General features: G+C 37.0%; 1 protein-coding gene across 1 annotated transcript; it reads left to right on the top strand.

The window, feature by feature from the left end:
- The first annotated feature begins 4426 nt into the window (after positions 1–4426).
- LOC128922733 (putative nuclease HARBI1) lies at positions 4427–13897 on the top strand. The gene is made up of 3 exons (XM_054234268.1): positions 4427–9480; positions 9539–9906; positions 9963–13897. The coding sequence occupies exons 1-3, from the start codon at positions 9377–9379 to the stop codon at positions 10541–10543; spliced, it is 1053 nt and encodes a 350-aa protein (XP_054090243.1). The 5' UTR covers positions 4427–9376; the 3' UTR covers positions 10544–13897.
- Positions 13898–18015: the final 4118 nt, after the last annotated feature.

Below are 18015 nucleotides of genomic sequence, written 5' to 3'. Positions count from 1 at the left end.
GCTGCCCCCGCCACGATGTTAAAGTCGTGCTTGGCGATTTTAACGCCAGGGTGGGTAAAGAAGGTGTCTTTGGCACAACAGTCAGAAAATTCAGCCTCCATGACGAAACATCACCAAACGGCCTGAGGCTGATCGATTTCGCCGGGGCCCGAAATATGGTCGTCTGTAATACTAGATTCCAGCATAAGAAAATCCATCAAGCTACTTGGCTGTCCCCGGATCGAATCACTCGCAACCAGATCGATAATGTTGTGATAGATGGACGACATGTCTCCAGTGTTTTTGATGTGCGTACGCTTCGTGGTCCCAACATCGACTCGGACCACTATCTTGTAGCAGCGAAGATACGCACCCGCCTCTGTGCAGCAAAGAATGCCCGACAACAAACACAAGGAAGGTTCGACGTCGAAAAGCTGCAATCGCAACAGACAGCCACGAAATACTCTACTCGACTTGCACTCCTGCTCTCTGAGAGCACTCATCAGCATCTCGGTATAAGGGAACTGTGGAACGGCATCTCAAACTCACTGCGTACCGCTGCAGCCGAAATAATTGGTTTTCGACAAAAAAACAAGCTGGTACGATGAGGAGTGCTGTCTCGCAGCGGAGAGAAAACAGACTGCCTACCTCGCAACGTTGCAAACGACCACAACACGTGCGGGATGGGATAGATACCGAGAGCTGAAGAGGGAAGCGAGACGCATCTGCAGACAAAAAAAGAAAGAGGCCGAAATGCGTGAGTACGAAGAGCTTGAGAAGCTGGCAGACAGAGGTAATGCTCGAAAATTTTATGAAAAAATGAAGCGACTTAACGAAGGTTTCAAGACCGGAGCATCCTCATGTAGAGACCAAGGTGGTAATCTGGTAAGCGATGTCCAGGGCATACTGGGATTATGGAGGGAACACTTCTCCGACCTGCTGAATGGCAGTGAGAGTACAACACCAGGAGATGGCGAACCCGATCCCCCAATCGATGACGATGGAACAGATGTTCCATTACCCGACCATGAAGAAATTCGAATAGCAATTACCCGCTTGAAGAACAACAAAGTAGGGGGGGCCGATAGATTACCGGCAGAACTATTCAAATACGGCGGCGAAGAACTGATAAGGTGCATGCATCAGCTTCTTTGCAGAATATGGTCGGAAGAAAGCATGCCTGACGATTGGAATCTCAGTGTGCTCTGCCCAATCCATAAAAAGGGAGGTCCCACAATCTGCGCCAATTACCGTGGGATCAGCCTCCTAAATATCGCATACAAGGTTCTATCGAGCGTACTGTGTGAAAGACTAAAGCCCACCGTCATCAAACTGATTGGACCTTATCAGTGTGGCTTTAGACCTGGAAAATCGACAACTGACCAGATATTCACCATGCGCCAAATCTTGGAGAAGACCCGTGAAAAGAGGATCGACACACACCACCTTTTTGTCGATTTTAAAGCTGCTTTCGACAGCACGAAAAGGAGTTGCCTTTACGCCGCGATGTCTGAATTTGGTATCCCCGCAAAACTAATACGGCTGTGTAAATTGACGTTGAGCAACACCAAAAGCTCCGTCATGATTGGGAAGGACCTCTCCGAGCCGTTCGATACCAAACGAGGTTTCAGACAAGGTGACTCACTATCGTGCGACTTCTTTAACCTGATGCTGGAAAAAAATTATAAGAGCTGCAGAGCTAAACCGAGAAGGTAAAATCTTCTACAAGAGTGTACAGCTCCTGGCGTACGCCGATCATATTGATATCATCGGAAGCAACAACCGCGCCGTTTGTTCTGCTTTTTCCCGCATGGATAAGGAGGCGAAACGAATGGGTCTGGAGGTGAATGAGGACAAGACGAAATATCTCCTGTCATCAAGCAAACAGTCGGCGCATTCGCGTCTTGGCTCCCACGTCACTGTTGACAGTCATAACTTCGAGGTCGTAGATAATTTCGTATACCTGGGAACCAGCATCAACAACACGAACAATGTCAGCCTCGAAATCCAGCGCAGAATAACTCTTGCCAACAGGTGCTACTTTGGACTGAGTAGGCAATTGAACAGTAAAGTCCTCTCTCGACGAACCAAAATCAAGCTCTACAAGTCGCTTATCATTCCCGTCCTGCTCTACGGTGCAGAAGCTTGGACGATGTCAACATCAGATGAGACGACACTAGGAGTTTTCGAGAGGAAAATTTTGCGCAAGTTTTATGGTCCTCAGAACATTGGCAACGGCGAATACCGCAGACGATGGAACGATGAGCTGTACGAGTTATACGACGACATTGACATAGTTCAGCGAATAAAAAGACAGCGGCTACGCTGGCTAGGTCATGTTGTCCGAATGGATGGGGAATCGGGTTCGCCATCTCCTGGTGTTGTACTTTCACTGCCATTCAGCAGGCTGGAGAAGTGTTCCCTCCACAAACTCAGTATACTCTGGTCATCAATAACTAGATCACCTCTGGGGGTCCTACAGGAGTGCGCTCCGGTCTTGAAACCTTCAGTTAGTCGCCGGATCTTTTCGTAAAATTTTCGAGCATTACCCCTGTCGGCCAGCTTGTCAAGCTCTTCATACTCACGCATTTCGGCCTCTTTCTTTTTTTGTCTGCAAATGCGTCTCGCTTCCCTCTTCAGCTCTCGGTATCTTTCCCATCCCGCTCGTGTTGCGGTCGATCGCAACATTGCGAGGTAGGCAGTCTGTTTTCTCTCCTCTGCGAGACGACAATCCTCATCATACCAGCTGTTTTTTTTACTTTTCCGAAAACCAATGGTTTCGGTTGCAGCTGTACGTAAGGAGTTTGATATGCCGTCCCACAGCTCCCTTATACTGAGATGCTGATGAGTGCTCTCAGAGAGCAGGAGTGCAAGTCGAGTAGAAAATCGTTCGGCTGTCAGTTGTGATTGCAGCTTCTCGATGTCGAACCTTCCTTGTGTTTGTTGACGTGTACGCTTTTCTACACAGAGGCGGGTGCGTATCTTAGCTGCTACAAGATAGTGGTCCGAGTCGATGTTGGGACCACGAAGCGTACGCACATCAAAAACACTGGAGACATGTCGTCCATCTATCACAACATGATCGATCTGGTTGCGAGTGATTCGATCCGGGGACAGCCAAGTAGCTTGATGGATTTTCTTATGCTGGAATCTAGTACTACAGACGACCATATTTCGGGCCCCGGCGAAGTCGATCAGCCTCAGACCGTTTGGTGATGTTTCGTCATGGAGGCTGAATTTTCCGACTGTTGTGCCAAAGACACCTTCTTTACCCACCCTAGCGTTGAAATCGCCAAGCACGATTTTGACATCGTGGCGGGGGCAGCGCTCATAGGTACGTTCTAGGCGCTCATAGAAGGTATCTTTGATCACGTCGTCCTTCTCTTCCGTCGGGGCGTGGGCGCAAATCAGCGATATGTTGAAGAACCTCGCTTTGATGCGGGTTGTGGCTAGACGTTCATCCACCGGAGTGAATGCCAGGACTCGACGACGGAGTCTCTCTCCCTCCACGAATCCCACACCGGATTTGCGCTCCTTTATATGGCCGCTGTAGTAGATGTCACAAGGACCCACCTTCTTCCGTCCTTGTCCCGTCCATCGCATTTCTTGGATTGCGGTGATGTCAGCCTTTACTCTTATGAGGACATCAACCAGCTGGGCAGAGGCACCTTCCCAATTAAGGGTCCGGACATTCCAGGTGCATGCCCTTATTTCGTAGTCCTTTAAACGTTTGCAGTGGTCGTCATCAAAATTGGGGTCTCTCATCAGAGGCTGTTTTTTCTTTTTCATTGGGGGGTGTTTTTATGTGGTGGGTCCTAAACCCTACGCACAACCGTATAGGCGGGTTTCGCCTTCTCACTTTAGCTCGCCTCCAAACGGATGTCTGTTGGCTACCCAGAGGATACTTGGTCTAAGACCGGAAGTCGTGAGCTGCTTGAGCCACATGTAAAAGAATCGTTCCTGGCCACTCCCAAGTGAATGACAGTCAGAAACTTTCCTCACTTACGTGAACTTCTACATATGACTCCATCCTCCGCCTTTTATTTCACTTAGCATTATATGTCTGTTAAAGTTTTTCTCAATAAATAACAGAATTTCAAAACAACGACATGGAAAGTTTTTTCACTGTCATTTCTTTTCAATTTTACTTCTGCGTGATAGTTGCCGCTCGGCACTGAAGTGGCCAAATAAATATTATTAAGCCTATTTATACAACTCCGGAAACACAGTATTCATGTCAACCCAAACTCTATTGGCATCTGATTGGTAGGGGTAACAGCCGAGCTACACTTTCTCTTCAACCTTCCGTCCCTGTAATTGTAGGTAAACTTGGCAGCTTACATTTCAGCTTTTGGTGGACCAAATGTTTATTCTGGTTCCAAATATCAAACGAGTATACTGTTTCACACTCATCAGAAGATTACGTTATATCAGGGCGATTCTTTGAATTTTTTATGAAGCAAAAAAAGTATTTCTTTTAGCCATAGCACCTTTAAAATGTAGTAATTTGAATCTCTTATCTAACGCAGTAGCCTACGCCAGAATTAAATTGTATAAATAAATCATAAAAGTAACCACAGTATTGTCCAAGCGCACATTCCCTTAATGAATTCTCCGTATTTTACAAATATCGAATACCAGTGTAATAAAGCGTATCCGAATAGAGGGTTTCGAGTTAATACCCGAAAAAGTGTGAAGGTGTTAAGTCAAATTTTTATATAAAACATCGACATAAAACTTCGTTGAAAGTGACATCGATGCATCGATGTTTTTAGATTCGAGACATCGATGGCTAACATCGATACATCGTTTGCATCCCTATCGGCGGCTAACTATGCGTTGTAGAGTTGTAGGCGTCACTCGGGCACGGAGGTACCGGAGGGGGGTTAAGATTGTCGCTTGATAATAAAATAATGTAAAAATGAATTGCTGTTCGTTTGTCCCGCAAAAAAAACGAGAACGGCCAAAACGACCTGGCTAATTTTAGTCTTGAAATATTCGTGGAAGGCCAGAAAATGATTAGAAAGTGAGTAAATATGGAAAAATTGCGAAGAAGATAATAATAAGAGAATTTTAGTTGAGTTGTCAAGAAAAATATAAAAGAGAAAACAAAAAAATAATATTCTGAAAGTTGTCATTGTTGCTTTGTTAAAATATTTTTGTTATTGTTCAATTGAATAAGGTTGTGTCGATAGCCCAAAACAATTTGTAACAAATAAGGAAAGGCTAAGTTCGGGTCCAACCGAACATTTTATACTCTCGCAATTTATTGATGTATTTTATTAAGATGACACACAATTTGACCTATATATTCGGCATAAAGTCCAATAGAAAATCATCATATATAGTATATGAGGGCTGATGTAATTCCAGAACCGATTTCACTCATTTTCACCACCAATTTGGCATCTGTTAGTAAGCAAACAAACGACACATTCGGCCTTGAAATTACTCCTAAATTGCAAATGAACGAGACACCAGTCGGCAAAATAGCGCTATAACGAAGATTTTCCAAATATTAAAGAGGTCGCTGGAGGTACTGCACAGGACTTTAAAAGATCTTGATTGTCGATGGATGTCGTTTTTGGTGGAGCCAGGATTCTGTTAGCGGGTGATTTACGCCAGACTCTTCCAATTATTCCTGGATCAACTGTTACTGACGGGCTAATCGCATGCCTAAAATCATTTAATTTGTGGCGACACATAAAGAATCGCCAATTAACAACTAATATATGAGTGTTTTTGCGAAAATATCAAATTGCGATTGTAGAATCAGTTGGAAATGGTAGGGTCGCAGTTGACACCACGATGGATTAATAGCATTTCCAACAGATTTCTGTCACTTCATTGACTCGAAAGAGAAGTTTTCATAACATAAAACCTCAATATGATAACCATAAATGACTGATTGAATGACCTATATTGGTGGTAAAAAAAAAGATATCGATGATCTTAATGCGACAATTTAGAATATCGGTGCAAGAGAGTTGACACAGCTACAAACCAGGATCACGTAGTCAATTATCCCAAACTATTTAAAATTACCTGTACTATCACCACTCACTTTGCAATTAAAAGTAGTGCGAGTTGTCATCATGCTACGTAACATAAATCAACCTCGAGTAATCAATATCGTCGCCGAAGCTAAGATTGGACCAACTTAATTTAATGTATACCTTAGCAACAAAAACGTGTGGCCGGGTCTGCTAGTATGGTTTAAAGTACATTGAAAGTTTGAAAACTCTGATATTAAGTATATGGGAAATAGATGAATTATGACCCGATTTCACTCATTGTTGACACGGAGACATATTATTAGAAGGAATATTCCCTCAAAATTTCTATATATAGGGTCTTGAAAACTTATGGACCGATTTCGACGATTTTTAGAATGGCGATGCCAATCTTTAAATACAGTATTATTGCAAAGTTCTGTTCCGATATCTTCACTAGTATAAACTTTATATATTGTAAAGTAAATTATTCAGACCGACATCAGAGTTCCGGTATATGGGAAGTAGGCGTGGTTATGAACCGATTTCGACTATTTTCACAGGATATCTTTGGGAAGCCAAACAGATATTATGAACCGAATTTAATTGAAATTGGTCGAGTAGTTTCGGAGATATGGTTTTTGACCCATAAGTAGGCGGAACCACGCCCATTTAAAATTTTGTGTACCATTTTTTGTGCAGCACTTCTGTACCATCTTTATAATGAAATCTAAGGTTTCTGGTGGTTTTCCTTACTGAAATAAAGCATTTTTAGTAGTTTTCAACATATCTTTGTATGGGAGGTGGGTGTGGTTATAATCCGAATTCCTCCATTTTGGACTGTATATGGTAGTACCTAAACGAAACGACTCTAGAAAATTTCCTTGATATAGCTTTAGTAGTTTGCGAGATGTGTACAAAAATCTTAGTAGTACATCCACGTATGCCCCTTCATGGTGCGATCCTTCGTACCAAATTTTGCTTCAATAGTTTGATTTATGGCTGAGTTATGGCACTTTATGTGTTTCCGGTTTTCGCCATTTGGTGGGCGTGGCAGTAGTCCGATTACACCCATCCTCGAATTTGATCTTGTTATGGTGCCAAGAAATACGTCTTCCAAGTTTCATCAGTCACCCTGATCATTTTGATATACATATATAACCCTATATCTAACTCGCTTAGTTTTAGGACTTACAACCAACCGTTATGTGAACAAAACTATAATACTCTTGTAGCAACTTTGTTGCGAGAGTATAAAAACTGTATAAAAATTGTAGCAATCACAACATATTATAACTAATATTAAATAAACATTAAACATGTCAATATTGCAGAATAAGTTCCAAATTTTGTTTAAAAATTAGAAATTAATAAAGTTTTACATACATACATATGTATATACGCTTTTTTAAACAAGCTAACATGAATTGCCTATTGGAAATACACAAAAACTTTATGAGCTTGAAACTTATTAAACATTTTTAAACAAAATATGTCATGATCCTATTTAATAGTATGTATGTATTTCAAACTATCGAGTCCAAGGCAACAATAATCAAAATCGTCTTTTATTATTGATTCAAGTTTTTTTTAAGAAATTTATAAAAGGCTCAGAAGCTTTTACTAAGTTTGACGAATCGTACACTTTTTATTAAAAGTATATCCGTCTTCCATGTTAAAGACAGCAAACAATTGTGCATTTTGAAATATTCATTATACATATAACCATAAAAATATGCAAATTAATTTCTCTGAAGGAAATCGCTTTCAATTATATAAATTTGCCTACAATATCTAATGGATTGCTGAATATCTATGGAAGACATTGCCAAGTATTGAAAAGTTTGCGAAGCACTATCTTGAACCAAATATACTCTTTCAAGATTATTTAGTGAAAGTTATTCAAATTATTTCATAGTAATCGTATCTTTTAAAATTTTAAAGTGCCAAATGCACCAACCCAGGGATGTACAGTGGAACTTCTATAACTCGAAGATCTCCATAACTCGAACTTTTTGAGTGGCAATAGCGTTTAGAAGCCAAATTTCATACACATTTTCTTCCCTAACTCAAATTTCATAACTCGAAGTTCTCCATAACTCGAACTCTTGAAGTGGCAATAGAAGGCAACTTTCATACAAATTTCGTTCCATAAATCGAACTTTTCGACGAGGGCATAATACAAAATTTAAAATTTTACTATCGAGGCAGACTTTTAAAAGAGTCCCTCTATATAGTACGGAGGCGAACAAAAAATATAATATTACACTTATGGATTGCATAAATCATCTAACACAAGACATGGGATTCAGACGTCAAGAGCCAAACAATAGCAAAAAAACTAAATAAAAGAGTGTATAAATCTATATTTTACAGCTTTTTGGAAAATTGTATGTTTTAATGAAAATTCTATAACTCGAAGTCTTTCTAACTCGAAGTTTTTTTGTGGATTATGGTGATTCGAGTTAGAGAAGTTCTACTGTATTTATTTGAATACAATATTTTAGAAATAGTTGAATCGCATTATACACTTATCAATAAGTAGCAATTAATACCACCATAAAATTGAATAAATATGCGAAATAATTTAAATTAATCCTAATAAAAATTAAAAAAAAATTTTTGGTTTGATATTTATTTAAGACAAAGACAGCGGGCAGAGAAGTGACCAATCGATTACAGCATTTGTAACGAAAATTATACCAGAACAAACTGGAATCGACAATCGAAATGGATAACTTGCGTGATTTATCCAGCCATCGATAATCGTAGTTGCCAGAATGTTCAAGTGGCGATATATTGTCAACAATCGACTATATAAGGACTGCCGGACTGGCAGCAACATACATTTCTAATAAGAGAGTTGTCGAGTAAGGATAATTCTAAAGAGAGAGTTTTCGAGTAAAGTGTAAACAAGTTATAAGTTACAGTTGTAAAGTAGATTATTGAGTAATAAAGTGTGAAGTTATAAGGATTAAGAAATAAAGATAAAGCTCCAGTTACCGATACTTGACTTGACTCAGCTTCGAAAAATTTGACTTGGAAAACTTAGATGCAGTTATACTAAACACAGCGCGTAGAAATCAGCTGTTTTTGAATGTTGAGAGAGCACACAAATGTGACATTTTAATTGATTTGTGAAGTTTGTGAAAATTTAATAAATAATAAAACAAATTGTTTTGCCGAATACTTTAATAATAATAAATTTTAATAATGGATAGTGATTTATTCCAAGAACTTGTTTATTTAAATATTCTTCGCCTTCAAAGAAGAAAAGTTTTGAGAAGACGTAAACGCCGCTGGTCCGTTCATCCAGCTAATCGGGATAGAAACCCAAATGGTTTCTTCTGGAAGAACTTTTAAAATTAAGAGAAGACGACCAAAAACTATTTCTTTTAACACGGATGAATCGGACAGTGTACAATATTCTTTTAAATATAATTAGTCCGTTTTTAAAAAAACCAAAACAACAAGTTGGCGTCGAGGAGCGAGTGGTTATAACATTAATGTAAGTTAAACAATCCTTGAAACATATTCATTTAATTGTATTCTCATATATTTTTTAGGTACCTCGCTTATGGAACACCTTTTGAGGTCATAGCCTCGATGCATAAGTTAGGCAAAACAACAGTGCGGAATATCGTACTTGAAACGTGTGAAATACTTTGGTTACATCTGTCCCCGATATACCTTAGCGAGCCAAGTACCGCACAATATAAAGATATTGCTGCAGATTTTTTAAAACTGTGGAATATACCCAACTGTGTCGGAGCAATTGACGGGAAGCATATAGCTATTGTTCGTCCACAAAATTCAGGCTCGTTATTTTATAACTATAAAAAGTTTTATAGTATAGTTTTAATGGCATCCTGCGACGCTAGGTATACATTTACCTCTGCCAGCATTGGTAGCAATGGAGGACAAAGTGACGGAGGTACATTAAAAGATTTGCAATATATAGATATTTACTTATTTTTATTTTATTTCAAGGTGTCTTTCAGCAATCTAAATTTGGTAAAGCGCTCTTGGAAAACAAATTGCCACTACCACCAAGAGCTCCATTATGGAATGAATCCTCAACAGATTTTCCACATTTTTTTGTGGCCGACGCAGCGTTTCCGTTGAAGGAAAACTTAATGCGACCTTACCCCGGTGCACAGCTGCCACGAAACAAAGCAATTTTCAATTACCGGTTATCGCGAGCTCGTAGAGTAATCGAAAATAGCTTTGGTATTTTAACCGCTCGATGGCGTGTTCTACGAAAGGTCATAGACTTTAGCCCAAAGAACTGCGAAACAATTGTGTTAACCTGCTTGGTTCTTCACAATTTTGTAATGTTGAATGACCATGATCGTTGGTATTGTCCAGATACATTTGTAGACACAGACACCGCAGACCATGGAATATTGGAGGGAGAATGGCGTGAAGATTTAGAGAGTGTTGGAGGTGCATTACTTTCAATAAGTTCAACTCGACGCAATGCATCTTGTATCGCATTCCGTGTAAGGGATTTTTTGGCAGAATATTTTATTAACCAGGGAGCAGTTTCATTTCAAGAAGATCGTATTTAGTGTATATTTATTTTATTTATATTTATATTTATTTATATCGTATTTAATGTGTAAAATTGTAATCCAAGTATGAAGTACTATACTTTTTGTTACGTTAACTTTTTTATGATATTTTTTAGTAACATATTTTTCCGCGCTTTGTATGTGTGTGGTGAATCTTAGTAACCCTCATTAATTTTATTAAACTTGTAACAAACCAATTGTATTTCATCAAAGAGAATTTCCATTTAATAAACCTAATAATAATTTTTATAACGTTTTACAAATATCGTGTGTTTGCCCCTTTCACATACTGGTTATAATTCCGCACGTAAGTATACCTGTGTCATACGTATACACCATAGATATATCTATAAATATTGTTTTATTTACTGAAAAAGATGGTAATTATCTGTATTAGGAAGATTACACAGGCATATGGCAAATGAATTCTGTATAGTAAAGTTTATTACGAAAATATATGTATATATTTTATTTACCGACAAAATCATAATTATGACGGTATCTAATTATTAAATAAGACATAGGCTGTATAATCAAATAAATGTGCATACAAAATAGGATAATTTTTCCCTATCAAAACGCCATGATTCTTTAAAAAAATTGGTGAATGTTTTCTGCAACTACACAATGACAACAACCTTCCAATCACTAATCACTACCAACATAACTACATAACACACAAAAAATAAAAGACAAAGACACAAAATTAAAGAGTTATAAAAACAAATTGTTTTATTTTTTTTTTCAAATACATTCTTAAAACTATTTTTGAAAAATGAGGTACATTGTTGTTTCTTACGTCTAGGTAACAAGCGTTTTAAACATTTTAAAACGATTTTTGAAAAATGAGATACATCGTTGTTTCTTACGTCTAGGTAACAAGCCTTTTAAACATTTTAAAACTATTTTTGAAAAATGAGATACATCGTTGTTTCTTACGTCTAGGTAACAAGCCTTTTAAACATTTTTACATATTAATTCAATATATGTATAAAACATCAAACAAATGATTTAAAAATTAAAAAAAAATTATTCGGGTTCCGATTTAATAGCAAATAATGAATTTGTTAAGACTTGTATTGCTTTCATTTGTTTTATGTTATTATCGTTCATGATAGAGGTCAACATAACACCAAACGACCTCACCGCCTCGCTGCCTTTGCTCCTCTCTGCACACATGCTTTTGTATAGCTGGCACGCTTCTTTGAAGCAGCCGTCGTCATCGCTGTTTGTTTTCTTTACTCTTTTCCGGATCGGAGTTGAAATCGACAACTCCGAAGGCGACGATAAATTAGTCTGAGAACATTCAAAACTAATTGGCTCCAACAGCTCCTACGAAAACATATCATCTGAAATGTTTGTGGTGCAACGATTTCTGTAAAAGGGAAATAAATATTTAATACGTATAAAATATTAAAAAAATATTAACTTACGGTCTGGGCTGTATATATTGTTTTAAAAAGCTCATATTATCGAACAATGGCCAGGTTTCGGCGTTACTTGCCCCACTTCCTGATGGTGCCTCCATTTTCCTTACCTCCCTACTGAATCTTTCCCTTAGAGTCAGCCACCTCTTCGAGCACTGTTCTTCTGTAAAATAAACACAACTTAAACTATTAACATCTACACATATATATATACAAAATATATTACAATCTAATAAATAAATTGTTAATAACAATTACTTACCAGTAACACCTAGCTCCTTCGCCACGCTTACCCACGCGTCCCTCTTCCGCTCGGCACTCGGTAGCCTACGCAGGCCTTGTTATATAAAATTTCACGCGCCCGCACTTCTTCTATTAATTTTTCATCATTCATTGTGTTTATTCGGATTATTTATCAAATGGCAAAATAAATATAGAAAATTAAATGAGATTACGAAAATGAAATGATGAAAATGAAATGAAGCGTGCTATCAAAAAAGCGAGCGAAATAACTGAGCTGTCACTCTCTGAAATGTCAAAATAAAGGGAGAGAGCAAAGATGCCACTCTCTGAAATGTCAACTTAACTTGAAATTCTAAATTCAACAGACTTTCAAGTCAAGTCATGCGTTCGGTAATCAAATACATGCAAGGCCCATTAAACGGATCTTTTATGTGACAGTTATCAAGTCTCTCTAGGTCAAGTCAAGTATCGGTAACTGGAGCTTAAGTGTATAGCAGTGGTCGGCACTCCATACCACAATTGTGCCGACTCAAGTCACACGTACGCTTACGCTCTATCATTCAGTCGTTGTCGAACCAGCAACGAGTAAACATCGCGTATGGCTATGGCACTTTGCATAAGTGCCCTGCGCGAAATGCCTACTTTTATGAATGTCGTTTCATGTTATGTATTATATTTATGATTTTAAGCTATTTAAAGACAGAAAAGTTAATGCTTTTGTGTTTTAATATATTTGTTTAAATAATAAAATGCGAATAAATGAGCACAACCATTCATGTTTTATGAAAAAATTAAAGCATTCTTAAAATGTTAGGCTACAGAGTTCTCACTATTTCATTATTCATTATTTCGTGCTCACCTATACAATCACAATTCCTCTCGTGCCGACCACTGGTGTATAGCTATTAAATAGTGACTTTTAGTTGACAATCCAGTGATCGGACTCAGGGTAAGTTTCAGCGTTAGCGATTTATTTTGGAAATCCGTTACAATATTGTATTCAAATAAATCCATCCTTGGGTTGGTGACACTTCATTTGGCACTTTCACATTTTAAAAGATTTAATATTACTATGAAACAATTAGAATAATTTTCACTAAATAACCTTGAAACCTTTTTGGCAAACTTTCAATCCTTTGCAATGTCTTCCATAATAGCCAATCTGTTAGACGTTGTATGTATAATTGAAAGCGATTTCCTTCAAAGAAATTCATTTGCATATTTTTAAGGTTATATGTATAATAAATATTTTCAAATGCACAATTGTATGTACGATTCGTCAAACTTAGTAAAGCCTTTTATAAATTTCAAAAAAAAAAAACTTGAATTGGTATTAAATGACGGTTTTGATTCTTGTTATCTTGGACCAGATGGTTTGAAAAACTTATTCAATAGGATCATGACATATTTGGTTTTAAAAATGTTTAATAAGGAGGCGACCACGACTCGTTTCATGCTTATACAATTTTTGTGTATTTCCCATAGGAAAGTCATTGCCTTTTAAATACATAAATAATATTTTAATACTAGCTTCATGTGAGCAGTTTATATGTCCTTTTTGTTAATGACACGACTGTGGATGTTTGAAAAAACGTATATAAGAAAATTTAAACAAAATTTTGATTAAATTTCCTGTTTATTTAATAGCGTTAAGAAATGTATTAACTTATTAACTTTATTATACAATATTGACATTTTTTATGTTTGACACGACTGTGGATGTTTGAAAAAACGTATATAAGAATGTAAAAATTTGTGAACTTATGAGTTATTTAAACAAAATTTTGATTAAATTTCCTGTTTATTTAATAGCGTTAAGAAATGTATTAACTTATTAACTTTATTATACAATATTTATGTTTATTTAATATTAACACTTTGAGCCCCGCGTGCCCACCCGTGGTCATTTTGCACCGGTGGACCGCATGCTGACGAAGGGTTGTGCTTTAGTTGACAAGCTGGGACCAAAATTTGTTTACTTAGTTTTATTGATTTTTTGCGATTGAGGTGACTTTGTGATATTTATTTTTGATAAACCAAATCCATTTTTGTTGTTTTTTTCCTGTTTTTTTTTTTGTGACCACCGGTGGTCACGATGTCCCATAATGAAAATCCACCAATGTCCACGGGTGGTCACATTGCCCCAAATCGTCAAAACATAAATGTCCACCGGTGGGGCACGCGGGGCTCAAAGTGTTAAGTATAATATGTTGTGATTTCTAAATGTTTATACATTTCTTCCTTCTTAATTTATGTAAGTTTAAACGTGAAAATAGGCCTACAGAGGGACCAATCGCCTAAAAAGCCAGTAACCCGCCTTATTGCATTCGCCAAAACATTCAAAGCTTTTTAAATATAAATATATGTTAATAGTTTAAGTAAAAACTAGCAAAACTCAGCACTTATAATATATATATATATATATATATATATATATCTCATCTACATTAAATCAATACTTTTTGCGTATAATATGGAACACATTGACATTAAAAACTTCTATGTGTGAAATATAACATAAATGAATAGTTTCGCCTTATTTAATACAACTATATATATAATATTTGCTGTTTTATGATTAAAGTCTTACTAAATTTAAGAAAAGGACAGTGAACATTTGAAGTGAACGCAAGTGCAATTTTCGGTGCCGTGGTAAAGTCTAAATTACATTGTTAAACTGAATGCGAAACCGAATTTTTTGTGCATGAAATAAAGACACAGAGTCCTGGCATGGATTGAATGTGTCTTCACTTTTGTGGTTTGCGGAATCTTGTAAAAAAAAGAAAACAAAATTGCTTAAACGTTTTGTTAGTGAACCGAAAGTTTATAAAAACAATTTGTAGAAAGAGAAAGGAGAAGGGAGAAAAAAAAACAACAAATATTGTGGATGGGGGCAGCCGTACTAACCACGTGCGTAAGCAAATGATTATATGTACAATCAGCTGTTCTCTTATTACAATTACCAGCTGTGATCAAAGCTGCCATACAGGTTTAATAAATACAGAATAAAAAGTTTTATTCCCAACTGCAATACCGACCAAACGATAGGTTGCTAACACCCAGTAGGGAAATCGCTAAAAACAAAAAATGGTTGAACCACAACACGTTTAGAGTAAATACAATTAAAGAGTTACAAAAGGCTAACTCTCTTGTAAATAAAAGTCTTAAAACCTTAGAAGCGATGTGTAATCAATTACACAAAGATAATGTAGCACTCAAAAAAGAAAACGAAGAACTGAAAGCCAGTAAAAGCAAGCCCGCTAGTACAGCACCAAAACCATCAAATGTAAGTGTTGATGAAGTATACAATACGGATGAAGATGAACTAGCTAAAGAAACTGAGTGGATACTCAAAAAGAAGCGCTCTTAAAAAAAACGTAAAGCTGATAGTTCCCCAACAATTAATAGCCCTTTGGAAAATAAAAATAAAGAAAATGCGGCCATTAATGATATCAAAATTCATCGACCACCACCAATTATAATAAACGATGTTAAAGATTTTAATAAATTACATTCGAATATTACCGCTCTAACAAAAAACAAATTTTTAATAAAGCTTTTGAGTAACGGTGCCTACAAACTAAATACATTTGTTCCTACTGACTATCGAACAACAACGAAATTCTTGTCAAACGAAAATAAACCTTGGTTTAGCTACGAGAGCAAACATAACAGGCCAATAAAGGTAATGATAAAATATTTACACCACTCATGTGATAATCCTCCTTCAACGACCTTAAAGATCAAGGCTTAAATGTGTTAAATGCAATTAACAAACTTAAGTGGAAGACTAAAGAACCGTTAGATATGTTTTTAGTAGTATTCGATGCTAACGAGGACATTAAAAAGTTTATCAGATCAAAAGCATTCTTAATACCGTTATCAAGGTTGAGCCTATCAAAGCCTCTAAATTAATCCCTCAGTGCAAAAACTGTCAAGCTTTTGGCCATACAAAAAACTTCTGCGGTAAGCCATCGAGATGTGTGAAATGTGGAGGCAAACATCTTACAACTGAATGCACCAAAGCCGAAAAAGATCCGGCCAAATGTTGCAACTGCGGCGATTCTCATCCTGCAAGCTACCGTGGCTGTGTCGTTGCAAAAGAACTGCAAAATATTAGAGACAAAAAGATTGGTAATACAGTTGAGGAGAATATCAATGCTCAGGCGAAAAACCCCGTTGCGGACAAAGGAAGGAAGGAAGTAAGATCCCTCCCATCAACTTCTTAACTTACTTTTGCGCAAATGGCTAAGCAAGGTCAGACAAATACAGTTTAAAAAAGTAGTCCGTTATCCCAAATTCTGGATAAACTAAAAGAACAAGAAAAATTATTTAAGACCATAAATGAGCGGCTCAGCGCTCTTGAATACCATATACAATTTATTGATGAGCAGTAACTCTTTGAAAATAATGCTATGGAAGGTCAATGGTCTTTCCAAAAGTAAAAATGAATTAGAAGTCATTCTAAACGACAGAAATATTGATGTATGTTTGTTGTCCGAAACACATTTTATGAACCATTCATTTTTAAAATTCAAAAATTATGGCTTATACCACACTCCGCACTCATGAAACTCAGCACGAGGAGGAAGCGCGGTTTTAATCAAAAGTATTATTAAACATTTCGAAGAAGCTCAGATTAAGACTGAAGAAATTCAAGCTACAGCAATTTCAGTCAGTCATTATACTTAATTGCTCTATATAGTCCGCCCAGGCATAATATCAAAACTAATACTTATACGAGTTTATTAAAAAAATAGGACGGAAGGTACATCATGGGTGGTGACTTTAATGCAAAACACACTCATTGGGGATCACGTTTAACTACAACCCAAGGTCGAGAACTACTGAAAGCTATACAAGTTATTGGATGCAATGTCATTTCGACAGGGAGACCCACTTGAAGGTAGCTCAGATTTAAGCTCTGATCATTCACCAGTGTTACTAACTTTATGTGAAAAACCCGTAATTTCGTCCGTCACGTGTTCTTTATCTAATAAACATAGTGATTGGTATAAATTTAAGACTATACTGAATAAAGTCGATTTTAAGCTAAAGCGCATATCGACAGATGCTGACTTAGATGGTGAAGTTGAATCTTTCACAAAAGTAATTCAAAATGCTGCGTGGAACAGTACACCGAATATTCGCGTGAATCTAAGTGGAAACAAATTCCCAAAATACATGGTATCCATAAAAAACGCAAACTTCGACGAAGATAGCAGCAAACTAGGTCGGCTGCTCTCAAAACTGAGCTTAATAGATACACAGCGGAGCTAAGAACAAAAATTAGACAGTTTAAAAACTATTCCTTCAAAACGTATGTATTTGTCCAAACTCACTGATGATAAATCTACCGATTATTCGCTCTAGAAAGCTGGAAGGAATATTAAAAAACAAATAAAACATGTCAAACCAATAAAATTAAACGAAACTGAATGGGCCAAAACGAGTGCACAAAAAGCTGCAGTAATTGCAAATCATTTGAGAAACACATTTACACCTAACGATGGACATGAGTTAAACTGTGAAAATAGTTGGTTGGATCCACTCGTCAGCATTTCTCTAGTTACTAGAAAAGCAATTAAAAGTCTTATCAGGAACGCAAGGCTAAAAAAAGTTTCAGGGTTTTATTTAATAACCGTAAAAATATTACGCAATCTACAGAGTTGTATAAAAAAATTGTAAACAGCGCATTATACTTAAGATACGTTCCATCGCTTTGTAAAGTATCTGAAGTTATTATGATACCTAAGCCGGGTAAACCACTACATGATGTCACATCTTATAGGCCAATAT

This window comes from Zeugodacus cucurbitae, chromosome 6 (genome assembly GCF_028554725.1).
Source record: "Zeugodacus cucurbitae isolate PBARC_wt_2022May chromosome 6, idZeuCucr1.2, whole genome shotgun sequence".
Taxonomy (NCBI): Eukaryota; Metazoa; Arthropoda; class Insecta; order Diptera; family Tephritidae; genus Zeugodacus; species Zeugodacus cucurbitae.
Note: the sequence above shows the minus strand (reverse complement) of the source record. Positions and strands in the feature narration are given on the sequence as shown.

Bases quoted from the DNA above. Each gene is read 5' to 3' on its own strand.
- LOC128922733 (XM_054234268.1), top strand. From the start codon at position 9,377: ATGAATCGGACAGTGTACAATATTCTTTTAAATATAATTAGTCCGTTT. The intron at 9,481-9,538 runs GTAAGTTAAACA...TATATTTTTTAG, and splicing joins CGAGTGGTTATAACATTAAT to GTACCTCGCTTATGGAACAC. The intron at 9,907-9,962 runs GTACATTAAAAG...TTTTATTTCAAG, and splicing joins TGGAGGACAAAGTGACGGAG to GTGTCTTTCAGCAATCTAAA.